At 36.2% G+C, this 14,096-nt stretch overlaps 1 protein-coding gene across 2 annotated transcripts in view; it reads right to left on the bottom strand.

Moving 5' to 3' along the window:
• Klp61F (Kinesin-like protein at 61F) overlaps nt 1–14,096 on the bottom strand; it is a 206,626-nt gene that overhangs the window by 151,811 nt on the left and 40,719 nt on the right. For both annotated transcript variants that reach the window (XM_089088482.1, XM_089088483.1), the window contains exon 7: nt 13,353–13,545. In XM_089088482.1, coding sequence (XP_088944608.1) covers nt 13,353–13,545 — 193 coding nt within the window. The remainder of the gene's footprint in view (nt 1–13,352; nt 13,546–14,096) is intronic.

Here is a 14,096-nt window from a genome sequence, read left to right as displayed (position 1 = left end):
GATACTATTACGGTATTTGGCAAGAGGAAACGAATTTTCCCAAAGTTGTGATCAATCTAGATACTTTTTTCGTACCGGAAAATGTTAGTATGCCAATTTTCAGAGGAAATTATAGTGCAATTTTAGAGAAAGAATTTACGGATATTTACGGATTTACGGATATGTTTGATTCTAGCTCAAACAAGGTGCAAAATAAATTTCGTTCTACTAAAAAGTGGGCATTATAAAGGGGCAAGGAAGGGTTGCCAAAGGGGGTTAAGGGTCTACTTCTTGCCTCCTTTAATAAGCACCTGATTATAAACACTTGCATGATTCTAATATAAACAACGTTCAACGCACCTAGCTATCTGCTAAAAAGTTGGCGGGGAGAGGTAAGGCGCAGGAAGCTTCCCCCTCTGTGTCTTAAATCATATATATATATATATATATATATATATATATATATATATATATATATATATATATATATATATATATATATATATATATATATATATATACATAATTTCTACTCGCTTAGTAATACAGACATGACTTTAATTCTACTTGTCTTTGCGTTAATATTGTTCTTTACTTGTCTTTGAAGAAGTAAAGAGCCTTTAGAGAAAAGTTACTTTTCTTCTGTTTTGAGAAACGCTTTCTTTTAACTAATAAACAAGAATCTGTCCCTGAAGGTTTTTTTTAACTGTTATGTCCCTTTTATTCACCATCCTGTTAAGTGTGTTATTATCTTGTTTTGCTGATTGACTCTCGAAAAATTTGTTTTCCCTGAATTGTGTCTCTCCTTTAATGCTAATTATCATTATTATAGTGAAGACTTTATTTCACATAATCTTCCAAGCATTACGACTAAGAAAGGACTGCAGACAAGAGTGTGGAAACTCTTCACCCGGCCCTATTTTAGGCTGTAGATCTGTTTTTGAAATTTCAATTCATCAGCCACTGACATTTTATGCCAAGCGTGGTAAAAGTGTGCCCAGCGGGGAGGAAACTGCACCAAGGGTGGCAGAAACTGTGCCTAGCGTGGTGGAGCTGTGCAGAGGACATGGCGTTCTGAGACGTATAGCAGCTGGCGGAAAGTGGGTGCACCCTCAATATTTTTTAAACTCCTGAAAAGTCTGTGTCCTAAAGCAGGAGGAGTTAGAGATGGGTGCTTAGGAAACCCTTCCTGGGCCTTAATTTAGACAAATTCCTGAAAGTTGCATTCTTTAGGCACAACAATTTTTTTAGTTAGCAAAACACCGCTCTCCTCAACTACTTTCTTGTCTTAAAAGAGAAACAAACATATAATTTCTCCTACATGGAAAGTGCAGTGGTATCTAATATTTTTTTTGGGGGGGGGGGGGGGCAGGTGTCTCCCTAGATTGTTCGTCTTCCCCCTAGATTTTGAAAAATACCTTTCTTGGTGTTCTCATTAAAAAAAAATGTCCCTTTTGAAGAAAAAGAAAAACAACTAAATTATCCTTCTTAAGGTTTCGAAAAAAAAACTATTTTGCATCCCCCCCCTCGCCACGGATTTTTATGAATTGACGCCACTGGTAAAGCGTACATAGGACGCAAAGACTTGAGCAATGACAATAACTGGATGATAAACAAACAAACCAAGAGACTTGAAACTGTCAGACTGACTATGCCCAATCGATTTACCACAATTTCACACGAACAAAAAGCCTAACCAGCCTCATAGCGAAAATTAATGACAATATATTTTGAATGACAACAAAGCCGGACCTTCCTTTTTTTCATCGTTCCGGTTTTATCATCTCAGCAACAAGACCTTATCATTGATAACACAAAGCTCTCACCGACAAAATTATGATAGTATCGAAAACAGTCAGCGTAGCAATTTAGGACTGAACATTTGTAGGAGTCAAAAGTCAATTATACGTAATGGAAACTGAATAGAAGAACATCTTTAATGCAGGGAAAAAAAACTACGAGTAGCACTGTGATTACACCATTACCAAGCAGAACTAATTAATTTAAAACCAGCTTAAAATAATTTTAACTTATTAAAATTTGAATTACCAATACCATCCAAAATAAAGAGCAACCAGTAAACAAGTAAAATAAAAATGTAATAGTAAAAAAAAAAAAAATCCCTTTTGACAAACGTGACCCTTTTATCTCAGGTCCAATGTTGAGCTTATCTCAGGTCCAATGTCAGAGATCAGCCTATGTCCCTCTCTAATCAGCTTCTACACTCTTTGATGCTACGCACAAATGTGACAGCTTTATCAACAAATTCAAATCAATCAAATCCATCCTCATTCTACGCCAAGACAGTCGCCATACATTGCATAATTTCCAGTTTTTCAGATCACGAGAACCTCTCTACCTGCCAACAGATTCACACCTCCTCCCTTAACATGCGTAATATTCATTCCCTGGATGAAGGATGACAGACTGCCGAAGCTCGTCCATGTCGGCCAAACCACATAGGGACAAACAAAAGCAGGTCGTCCCCAAATGAGGTGGGAGGATGTAAGGAAAAATTTAGGGGAAGGAGGACTTCTTGGGAGGGGGTAAATAGGGAGGCTTCAAACAGATTGGGATGGAGGAAGAGCGTGAGCAGTTGTGTTGGCCTCAGGCGGCTTGATGCCGCAGTGAGTTGTTAGTAGTAGTAGTAGTATATACATGAAGACTGATTGTTAGTAACAATACAAAAAGTGTTTGGATAGAAGCCCTAAATTTTGCAACAAAACAATAACTGAACAAATCGAGGGGTCAGCCTTTCTTTGCCATCTGGAGTACATCTCGAAGCGCTCCTTATTCTGCCATACATGTCACACTGACGCCATATCACGCCTCTTTGTGCCGCTCATGACCTACTACCAAGCGTGACCAACCCCACTTGATGTATTTGTGAGTGGACAAACCCTCAAAAACCTTTTGGCTGTTTGACTGTGTAATAATGGCCAGTTTTTGGGCAGTTTTACACCTTACATGTTTCGATGATTTAGCAAACCTGAGATCTTGGGTCAGGATTACGACATTCAACCCTCTGTAGAAACTAAATCCTATTGATTGTTCCAGCTCTTGGAACTATCTTTTAAAAATTAAAACTAAATTAAAATTAAAACTAAATCCTTACTTTTTAAAATTAAAACTAAATCCTATTGATTGTTCCAGCTCTTGGAACTATCTTGATCAAAATATTTGCATAAAAAACAACGGTGATATTCCTTAGTTTCAGAGTGTTATTACAGGAATGCTTTTTATTACCAATGTTTTTTACAACTAGTCTTTTTCCCCCTTTTATTTCGTATTGGTATGTAAGGAGGGCTCTTGAGGGACGATTATAACAATAGACGTGATGAAATCATTTAGATGTACGGTTTGTGGTACTGTATGGGAAGTACAGCCTGGATTGACATATTACTTTTTTAATATTGGTGTATTTTTGCCACTCCCTTGGACAAGGTGTTTGCTTCTCGGGGTGGCTGTTCAATTGGAGCTGTTATTTTGTTGGATTTATTGAATGAAACTCTCTCTTCGGGAAAGGGAGGTTAGTTTGGGCATTACAAACATTTAAATAAAAGTTTCAACACAGTAACTTCATTTCCCGTCCATTCGTTCCAGAGAAGGAAGGACGAGATAACGTTTCTCGAAAAAAAGAAGAAAAAATGCACACAAAAATGCTAAAAATACCTAAAAAATGCTTAAAAAAATGCTAAAAAGATGTTACCAATCGATTTTTGGTAAATAGCAATATTTTACCAAATACTCTTAAGCCAGGTACCCAAGCAGGGGGAAATTTTCCAGGGGAAATTTATACTGGGGGAGGGGGATTTCCTGACATGATTTGTAAAACCTTAAGAAACTAAATGAAAAAACAAGTTTTTTTACAACTGAAAGTAAGAAGCAACACTAAAACTTAAAACGAAAAGAAATTATTCTGCACATGAGGGGGGCTTCCCCTTCCTCACCCCTCGCTCTTTACGCTAAAGTTTGACTTTTTGTCCCGATTATTTAAGAACGACTTCTGAAGCACAAGGGCCGTTGAATTTGAATAAAAAGTGTTTTTAAAGAACTAAGATTAAAGGGGCAGTTCCCCTCATATACAGAATAGATTATGTTTGTTTCAAATTTTGATGTTGCTCCTTACTTTCAGCTGACAAAACTTGTTGTTTTTTTACTTATTTAAATGTATCAAAATCCTCACGTAGAAATATTTTACCAAACATACTCTTTAAGGCCAGGTGCTTAAGCAGAGAGACGGGGATTTCAAACCGTGCCCCTCCCTAGTTCTCAAGATTCTTATGATTGATTTATAATTTCTTATAGTATCAAAGTATCCATATACTTTGCCTTTTTGTACATTATTAAAAATTTTTGCCCTCCTCCCAACAGCAATTCCTTTATGCATGCCAGCTTCTAGTATACCACATATATAAATTTCAACATCAAGGAGAATTTACATTAAAATACGATCTATAAAACATTATCATATCGAGGTTCTAGAATCAAAATTTCGTGTATGCTCAAACATAATCATCTTTCTTTCCAAACTCATTAATTTAAAAGAAGAGTTTAATAAGCTAATAGTTGGGAAGTGCCTCCAGAGTTATAGGATGTCAATGATCTAATCAACACCCATAAATATCGAGTCCTACCACAGTGTGTTTATAGATAGTATTAGGGGCTGCAACTCAACAACACTTAAAGCAACACGTGTATTGAAGTCGGTCAAATTGAGTTTGAGCGGAAAAGGAAGCAGGAAAATAAATCTTTTAGAGTCTTAATCACAGTTTATATAATATACCAGTAAGTTTTACCGCAGATGATTTCTGGCTCTTCATTCTCGATGCGAACAAAAAGCTCCTCCCACTTATTTCTGTACATGTTGTCCACTTATTGGTTCAGCCAGCGAAGTGGTTTTGCCAGTACTTGTTCCGTAGCTGATTATTCTTTGTCTACCCGTGAAAAGATCTAATACCGCTTATGTTTATATCTGCAAAAACGTTCTCTGGAGCACTCGCACCTCGGTCCGGGTTTTTATAATGGGTGAGATAGGGAAAGATCATACTGGATAATTATATAAACTGTGGTCTTAGTGTACCAAAATCAGTGAAAATGAAATATGATTGTTCGTACAGGTAAAGTGGAAATTTAAACAAAACATATAGACATTAAACATATAAACATATTTAAACATTTAACGCATGAGCGTCTGTTTCTTTTAAAATCTTTTAACAATAGTAATCTTTCGAAATGGTAATTGTATTATATACCCCTACCGCTCAAGAAGTGAAGTTAGGTTAATCCTAATAAAATATACTTAAGTATGATAAAAATCATATACTTTAGAAACAAATTTGGGCTATATATTTGCACATTAGGGGGTAGGTGAATGGGTTGTGGTAAAGTAAAGTGGGTCTGCATGCAAAATGTGTTAGGTATAATTATTGTGATATTATGAAGTAGGAATTGTTTTGTGACTTCACACTGTCCATACTTAAAGGAGTTAGGAAAAGATCGAAAATCCAGTTATTAATGAAAAAAGACCTCTATATGCAATTTTTGGTAGTAGCTGATGCCAAGCTTAGAAAAAGAAACGTGGGAGAATAAACTCTAAAAAAAAAAGCTAAAAACATGGGGCACCAAACCAAATAGCCCAAAAGAGTATAGATTTCTGTTGAAGATCTCATTATGAATCAACAGATCGCAAATTATTACGGACAGAAACTGTTGTCAAATTTAACTATTTATTTTTGCTTATTTGTTTTCACTGTTCAACGTGGCAACACTGATGAAAATGTGATACTGTCCCATAACTTCATGGGTTTGTAACAAACCCAAAAAAAATCTCAGAAAAACACGGATTCCAGGTATAAATAAACGTTATGGGCCCAGAGCGGGGGGAGAATGCTTTTATGTTGGTGTCCTTGGTACTTTAATGTTTGAATACAGAAAAAAAAGATATAAGGCGGGCGAAGGTCAAATTTTCAATATGATTCTAAATATTTTAATCTTTTACCTTCTCAAGAACGAGTAAACCGTGAGTTTCCACTAAATTGCGTTTTTTACGAACTGGCTACCGAAGTTGGCTTTGCCTTCCATTGATATTTGTGAATAAAAAAGGCTAATAGACGCCATGCAAGCTTTGGCCAAAAATAGCTATAATTGGCACATATTGCTATAATTGGCAGAATGGGATTTGGGGGGGGGGGGGGTTAAATCTTGGGATAGTGTCAAATTCTCAGCGGCAACCATGGCGAAAAATATTCTAGGCTAATAGTTAATAGTAAAAAAAAAGCACAGGCTGAACCCAAAAAAAAAAAAGAAAAAAGAGTACAAACTTTTTTAAATCGACAAATTCATATATAATTCCAGTGTGCAACTTTGCCAAAGTGAGCATAAACTGCGCAGCGTGCAATAGATATGTACCCAGAGGGAGGGCTGTATAGCCACGCCATCCTTCGAAATCTTTGCAACTCATAGAACTTTCCTATTTCTTACGTTTTCCGGTTAATTTGTCAATGTTTGGCATTTAATTCAAAACTTTAGCCTACCCCGGTCAAATAACTGGACCTCCTAGAATTAATTCCTACGTATGTACCAGCTTCCAATAAATCAAATCTACCCCACACTGGTTAGACTTTCAAGATAGATAAAAGAGCATTTTCGCCAATCGTTGCTACACGCAAACATTTCATTAAAAAAAAAAAGGTAGGGACCCCCATAACTGTGTTTCTTAATCCCCAATTATTCAAGTTTTAACAATATGTGTTTCAGAGATTAAGTTAAAATTAAATCAGATTTACGTTGCTAGGGCCACTTGAAGTGTTGCAGCAGCCTTAGGTCAGGTTCGTCGACAAGTGTTGCGGGACAACACTTAGATTTTGTTTCTTCGCCATTGATTAAATACCATAAGTCCGTTTCTTAAGATGGTCTCAACATACCAACCAACCTTATTCTAGGGCTATAATGAGAGAAAGTTGAGAGTTCTAGGGCACGTTCTGCGGATGAACGATGACAGATTGCCAAAAATTGTCCTTTTTGGCCAACCGTCTAGGGCTAAAAAAAAGCAGGTCTTCTTCGGTTGGGGGGGGGGGGATGTCGTAAGGAAAGATTTAAGAGAAATGGGAACTACCTGTGAACGTTTAAAGAAGGAGGCTTTGAATAGATTGGGATGAAGGAGGAGCGTGCGTAGCTGTGTTGGCATCAGACGAATTGGAGCTGCGGTGAGTTGTTAGTAGTAGTATTAGTAACCAACCTTATTCTCTATTCCCTGAACACAAACGATGTTGTTAATTTTTAAATGAATCTTATAACACCTGATGTTGTATTACTTTGCACCAAAACATAGACCTGATACAATTCATGTTATTATTCATAAAATTTTAGTATGCAAAAACCATGGCTAAATTTATTTGCCCTGAAATACAACACTGATTAATTGTTTCGTATGTAAGCGAAGGTAAGAACAACCTGATTCTGTGTGTATCACCAAATGGTTTCCACATAAAACTTCTTTAACAATTGCAAAACAACGTCAATGCGTTGCAATATTTATAATCGTAGTGTATCCACTTGTACTAAGATAATTTCCCTGACCTAGAATGTATCAGAAACGAATAAAAGGCGGGTCGATTAGCACACAAGTGTAATCCCGCATCCATGAACAACCTTTACGATTCTTGCTTACAGGGCACTATTTGTGCTCAATGAAAAATCACCGAACAACCAAACTTGGAAGCCTACTAGCGCCTGGGCTGCCAACAGTCCAAATTTTTTCGATTAATGCCTCTTCGGCTGTAGGTACCCTCCAACCAAATTTCAAGTAAATATGGACAGGATTGAAGGAGCACAGATGGTAGATGGTACTTGGAAGTGGCAGATGTCTTTGAAAATCCATCCAAAGGTCAACCTTGTGCCCCAAATCATACACATTGATAATAATTGCAATTCTTTTATTTAAACAAGGTAGAAATTGCCTACATTTTCAATAAAAAACTACAGGTAGAAGGGGTGTTGAAGGAGCTGCCACCCCACTTTGCTTCTTTAATCATACAGATTGGAAATTCTTGCGTGATTCTAGCTCAAACAAGGCGCAAAATACATTTCGTTCTACTAAAAAGTGGGCATTTCAAAGGGGCAAGGAAGGGTTGCCAAAGTGGGTTAAGGGTCTACTTCTTGCCTCCTTTAATAGGCATCTGATTGTAAACACTTGCATGATTCTAATATAAACAACGTTCAACGCACCTACCTATCTGCTAAAAAGTTGGCGGAGAGAGGTAAGGCACAGGAAGCTTCCCTCTCTGTGTCTTAAATCATGTATATATATATATATATATATATATATATGGGACCAACTCTCTAACATCACTATCAGGGGCAACAATTCACGAAAACATGGGCGGGGGCAAGGATTTTTCTTTCAATTTCTGTTCAATGAAGATTCAAAAAAAATTTTTTTTTTTTTTTTTAATCAAAGGGGACAATACAATTTAGGGTGGCAAATGCTAACCCTGCCCTCTTTAATTGCCAAGAGAGGTAAACCAACGCTGATAAACCAAGAAAGGAGAAAAAAAAAATCTCCAATTTTTTCAACATTGAGAGAGCTATTAAAGTTTAGGAGGTACATAGGATACAATACCTTTACCCTTATCCCAAATTTTACTGAAACCACGAACAGAAATGACTTTAAAAAGTAGATCGTCGCAACTATTGACAAATGGACATAAAATTGGGGCCAAACCTCTTTATCTTCCTCCGAATACACGAAAAACAAAGAAGAAACAATTCAGATAAAAGACTACTAAATATTAAACCTTGTTGACTCAAAAATGGAGAAAACTACTCTTATTTTTTTGTTATTGTTTGTTACTGTAAACCGTAAAACGAGGAAAAATATTCTAAGAAGATGAACAATAATTTCAGGTCCGATGGATTCTGGCATGACAGATCAGCTTAATTAAAAAAATTAACAAAACATAAAAAAGAAACAGTCCTTGACAAGCCTGAGTTATTTCTTTCCATTCAAAGAACGCATAAACTAGCCAGATAGCATCTTATTTTGAACAAAGTCCATCAACACTGAGATAGTAAATATTGTTTTTAGTTCTCAATAACTGAATATAGACAAAGGCCGTGATCTTTGTAAAAATCAATAGGGCGGAGTCTTTCCCCCAGAATTTCAGCGTTTGCCTAGGATACCACCTATATTATAGAAAAGATCTGTCAAACTGATAGCAAATAATTGATGGTCAGTTGCTAATTAAACATAGATCAGTAAATCACAATAGGAATTATGCCTAATTTTTGCCTTCCATCCAACTGCAATATTCAATCGCATCATCATTCATCTTTAAAAAAAAAACTTTCATCAAGATAAATAGTTTCATGAGAAACAAGAAACAAATATATTCTATTAAAGGCAAAAGAAGTGGCTTTTCACCCTTAGGGCTTTTTCATCTGTTTGTTTTGCGATCGCAACAGATTTAAGTCGTGACAACGACCATAACACCCTATCAGACGCTCAGAGACGGAGGTATTTTCAATTCATGTTGAAATTAAAACGTAGAGAAAAAAGCAAAAACAAGCGTAGTTCCATCCTTATACCATTTTCTACCAAGATGTTCTAACGTTCGTCAGAATGGATATTTCCAATGCATTTTGGAATTACAACGTCAAGAAAAAGACGAAAACAGGCGTAGTTCCATCCTTTTACCATTTCTACCACGACGTTCTACATTTCGTCCGGACATACAAAATTTGCAACCATTTGACTCCATATAGTCCTCGCCAAACAAAATATGGTTTGTTTGTAACGATAAGGAATAAGATAACCATTAGCAAATTTCTAAAATTTTAAGGCCATACGACACCTTAAAAATCACCCTATCACGTCCATTACAAAAATTTTTAGTTTGTGTGGCCAAACCATTTAGATTGGTTTTACGGTTTCTTGTCATAACTTGTAGAGCTTGGATAAGAGATCCAAATTAACGATAGAAAGCTAAAAGACGAAACCTATTTTCCTGGAAATCTTAAAAGAATCATTTAACTTTACCCGTTTTGCGCTGGAGATAGAGATTTTCATATTTAATGAAGCTTACATCATTAGAAAGTGTGAATTTCGTTTTTTTACGTTTCAGCGGAGCAGAATTTTCTTCTTAAAGTTCAGTAAAGGGTAGTTTCCAAAAAAAATTCAAGCATACCTGAGCAAAAAAAAAAAATAACTAAAAATCTGCTCAAAGGAATTATCATTTGAGTAATTTGACCGCTTTGGGAGTTTTCCTGTGGTGACACCCGTTTTGACCGACATACTCACCAACAAAAGGAAAATAATTTTCACTGTCTGTTTGCAAATTCCACAGTCAAACCACAAAATTCTCGACAGCTAATGTCCCGAAAACTTTGCTAATGGACCCTTTGTCTTTAAGACGGTGAGCCAACGCTGAGGCTCGCAAACTAATTTTCAAGGTATCGAATGGTCTTCACAAGAATTGCTGATGATTTAGAAATGCTTAACTGAAGGAGTTACTGATAGCTTTCTTCACATACCCTTAACTGTGGTTTCCATGCAGCCCATATCAGGGGTCGGAGACTTAAAAAATATAGACACTACTCATTTTCTACTTAGCGATTTTCGGAAGTAAACCCCGATTTTCATGGAAGAATCGATGGTTTGCCCTATATTTGTGTCTGACTAGATCGTCTTCTACTTCTATACTGCTGAAATCAAACATTAAGTACGGGGGTCGAGAGGAGGGGTTAAGGAAACCTGGGGAAACTTCTCAAGCATGACTGTACTCTTGCTATCGGGAATATCAAAAGCTGTTTGGAATGCAAACCAATGTAAATATAGATAGATTATAGATATACTTGATATAATTTGCAAACAAAAAGTTATCTTTAACTGAGATACTGTATAAGAAAGAAAAAGTGTAAAATCCGTTCTTAAACTCAGTTAAACAGCACATATCCCCCCTCCCAATTGACACCACTTGGACAAGCTTTACTTCTTTGGCGGATTATTTATTTATGTAGCATGATTGGTTTAAACAGAGGATTTTACAAAATATAACTAAACACCGTGCTTTTGAAACTTGCTTATAATTGGCTAGCAATAGGGTAATAGTCTATTAATTTCAATTCTAAAAGAAAATTTGAACCATTGAAGTAACCAGGACTTACTTTAGCTTCTTTGAAAAGAATCTGTTTTCACCTAATGTTGTAAAGATTGAATGAACGCGGGTTTTGGAGTGACCACATGCTTGGGAGGGTTTAAAGTAAAATAGGTTCGTGTGAATGAGGGGGTAAGTGTCAATTTGGTCACAAAGTATGCTGAGTTGAAGACTCTGAGCTATTGGATGCTCATGACTCTGAGCAAATTGGTTCATGGCTCATGAGCTCATGAGCAAATTGGATTTGCTCAGACTCTGAGCTATTGGATTTAATCTCCATTGAAATTCATTAATTTGCAACTTTCTTTCACTATTTGTTTGGAAGATACGATAGTAAGAATGAAAAACTAAGAAAAAAAAAACAAAAATAAAAGAGAAGATGAAAATTACTCTTTTTCTAAACACGAAAAATGAAAAAAATGCCTTTAATATTACAAAGAACATGTTATAGCAGAAATTGTAACAATTTGGGAATTTTAGAACAGAAGGCCGACCCAAAGCTCTCGCCTCAAAGAAGTGTAGAAAAACTCGTCTTGAAGGTAGAAGATGACAAATAATCTTGTTCAAAATACAGTAAGGATAATAATACGAAAAACAGGTAAAAAAGCAAAATATTATAACTATCTTGGGACTTTGGATGGGGGGAATTCCGGGGACCCAAAGTCCTGCCCCTGACACAAGTGGCTAGTGTGAGCTTCCTTTTCATTTTAGTATTTGAGCAAGCAGCGCTCAAAATGGAAAAGAGTGTGGAAGAAGTTCATAGTGTAAAAATGAAGAGGAAAAAAAAATCTTTTCTAAACAAAAAACATAAAATAGGGCTACAAAATAAGAAAAAGGCAAATTATAGCAGAAATTGCAACAACCTTGGAGCTTTAGATGAAGGAAATAACGACCCAAAATACCCACCCGCTTCAAATGTGACTAGTATGAGCTTCTTTTCCAACTCAACATTTGATGACTTAGTTCTGTTTTTACTGCTACAAGGCGTAACCACATTAAACAGTAAACACGCGTAATCACAGTAAACTGGAATCTACATTCTTTGCTTGAATAATCTGCAAGTATCAGCCTCAACAAAAAAGCATCACTGTGTATATCTTCATTTCAAGAGGTATGTTAAATATGAGTCTCTCAGAAGCCAAGTAGATAACTTTTAGAAGCAAAAAAATGAAGAAATTACATAAAAGAAGAAACGTTTACGGATTTACATTTTAATGCAAGCCATTAAAAGGTCAACATAAAAGACCAATAAAGAAGAAAATCTGGTGCAATGAATATGCAAGTTTTTTCTTCACCAGCTATTCATGTCTTTGAGCATCTGGACTCATCTGGAGCACGGAGGACGTGGAGAATGTTTAGCATGGAAACAGTCAAATGGGTTCTATAAAGTTATTCAATAGCCAACATATTTATATCATGTTTACCCCCCCCCCCCCCCTCTTCAAATGTGACTAGTATGAGCTTCTCAACATTTGAGGACGTAGTTCGGTTTTTACTGCTACAAGGCGTAATATTTTACTGCTAACAGGAATCTACAATCTTTACTTGAATAATCTGCAGGTATGTGCTTCAACAAAAAAAGATCACTGTGCATATCCTCTTTTGAAGGGGTTTTCCATGTTAAAAATGTGTCACTCAGAAGCTAAATGGATTATGTATTGATGCAAAACAACAAAGAAATTTTATAAAGAAGAAACGTTTACGGTTTTATATTTTAATGCTAGGCGAATAAAAGGTGATGTGCAAGTTTATTCTCCACCGGCTAGTCATGTCTTTGAGCATGTGGAGAAGGAGGATGTGGAGAAAGTTTAGCATGGAAACAGTCAAATTGGCTTCTAAAAAGTTATTTCATAGCCAAAATATTTTTTTCATTTTTTTCGGTATCAAACCTTTGCAAGTAATATCCTTCTGCCCATAAAAAGCTGAGAGTCTTCTTTACCCCGATCTTAGAAACCTTGAAAGCCATGATACTTGGTTGAATCTTTTATTATGGCCATGATACTTGGTTGAATCTTTTATTTATGAGAAAACCATTTTTCGGTATCAAACCTTTGCAAGGAATATCCTTCTGCCCATAAAAAGCTGAGAGACTGGGAAACACTTTGATGCTAGAGCCTGAAAAAGCGGAGAAGAAGTGGAGGAGAGCTTGTTTAGTAAACTTTTGATTGGCTCCACTCAGAGCAACAATAAACTCAAAAAGTCTGAAAATGAGCTTACCTTAAGGAGAGCCTTTTTAGTAAGCTTTTGATTGACTTCGGGTTTATTAGTAATATTTTTCGCTCGGTGAGCATATTCTACAGTTGACATCGTTTCCTCTAAGTTGCACGCAGATGGCGACACTGTAGCAATGATTGAAGTCTTTGTGCGGCCTCCTAAAGAGTCTTGCAGCAATCGTGTAAGTTTCGATTCCCTAAAATGGAAATACATTTCATTAGTTCCAACAAATATTTGTATTTATAGACAAAAGGATAGAAAAATACTTTCTAAGACCACACTGGCTATACATGACGTATGAAACTAAGAGAGGAAAGGAAATAACAAATGAAAAATAAAACCAAAAAAGGGTGAAAAACGAGGATTTTGTCAGCCAGTGGTAAAATATGAAAACGAAACGATAGAAGAGACGCCCCCCCCCCCCCCTCACACTGAGGACTCAAGGACAAATTCAAACATAAAACTTTCTTCAAAAAGAGGAAAAAGCATGGGCTTTGTAAATTACATAAAAAAAAAAAATTTTAATGAAGTTCAAGACAGACGTCAGAACTTAAACAAACAAAAATTATATTAACCGTGAGGGAAGCTATCCCCTTGTTCAGCTCCTTTCCACTCTTTACGCGAAAATTTAGAAAATAGTAGTAGAGCTTTTTAAGGTCATCTGAAAGCTAGCATTCACATTCACGCGCTTTCTACAATTTCATCATGACAACACTATCATAAAATACTTTATGGCACCAAAATGTG

The sequence above is a fragment of the Artemia sp. Qi Xiang Cuo genome, chromosome 4, assembly GCF_049724085.1.
Source record: "Artemia sp. Qi Xiang Cuo chromosome 4, ASM4972408v1, whole genome shotgun sequence".
NCBI classification, from domain to species: Eukaryota; Metazoa; Arthropoda; class Branchiopoda; order Anostraca; family Artemiidae; genus Artemia; species Artemia sp. Qi Xiang Cuo.
Note: the sequence above shows the minus strand (reverse complement) of the source record. Positions and strands in the feature narration are given on the sequence as shown.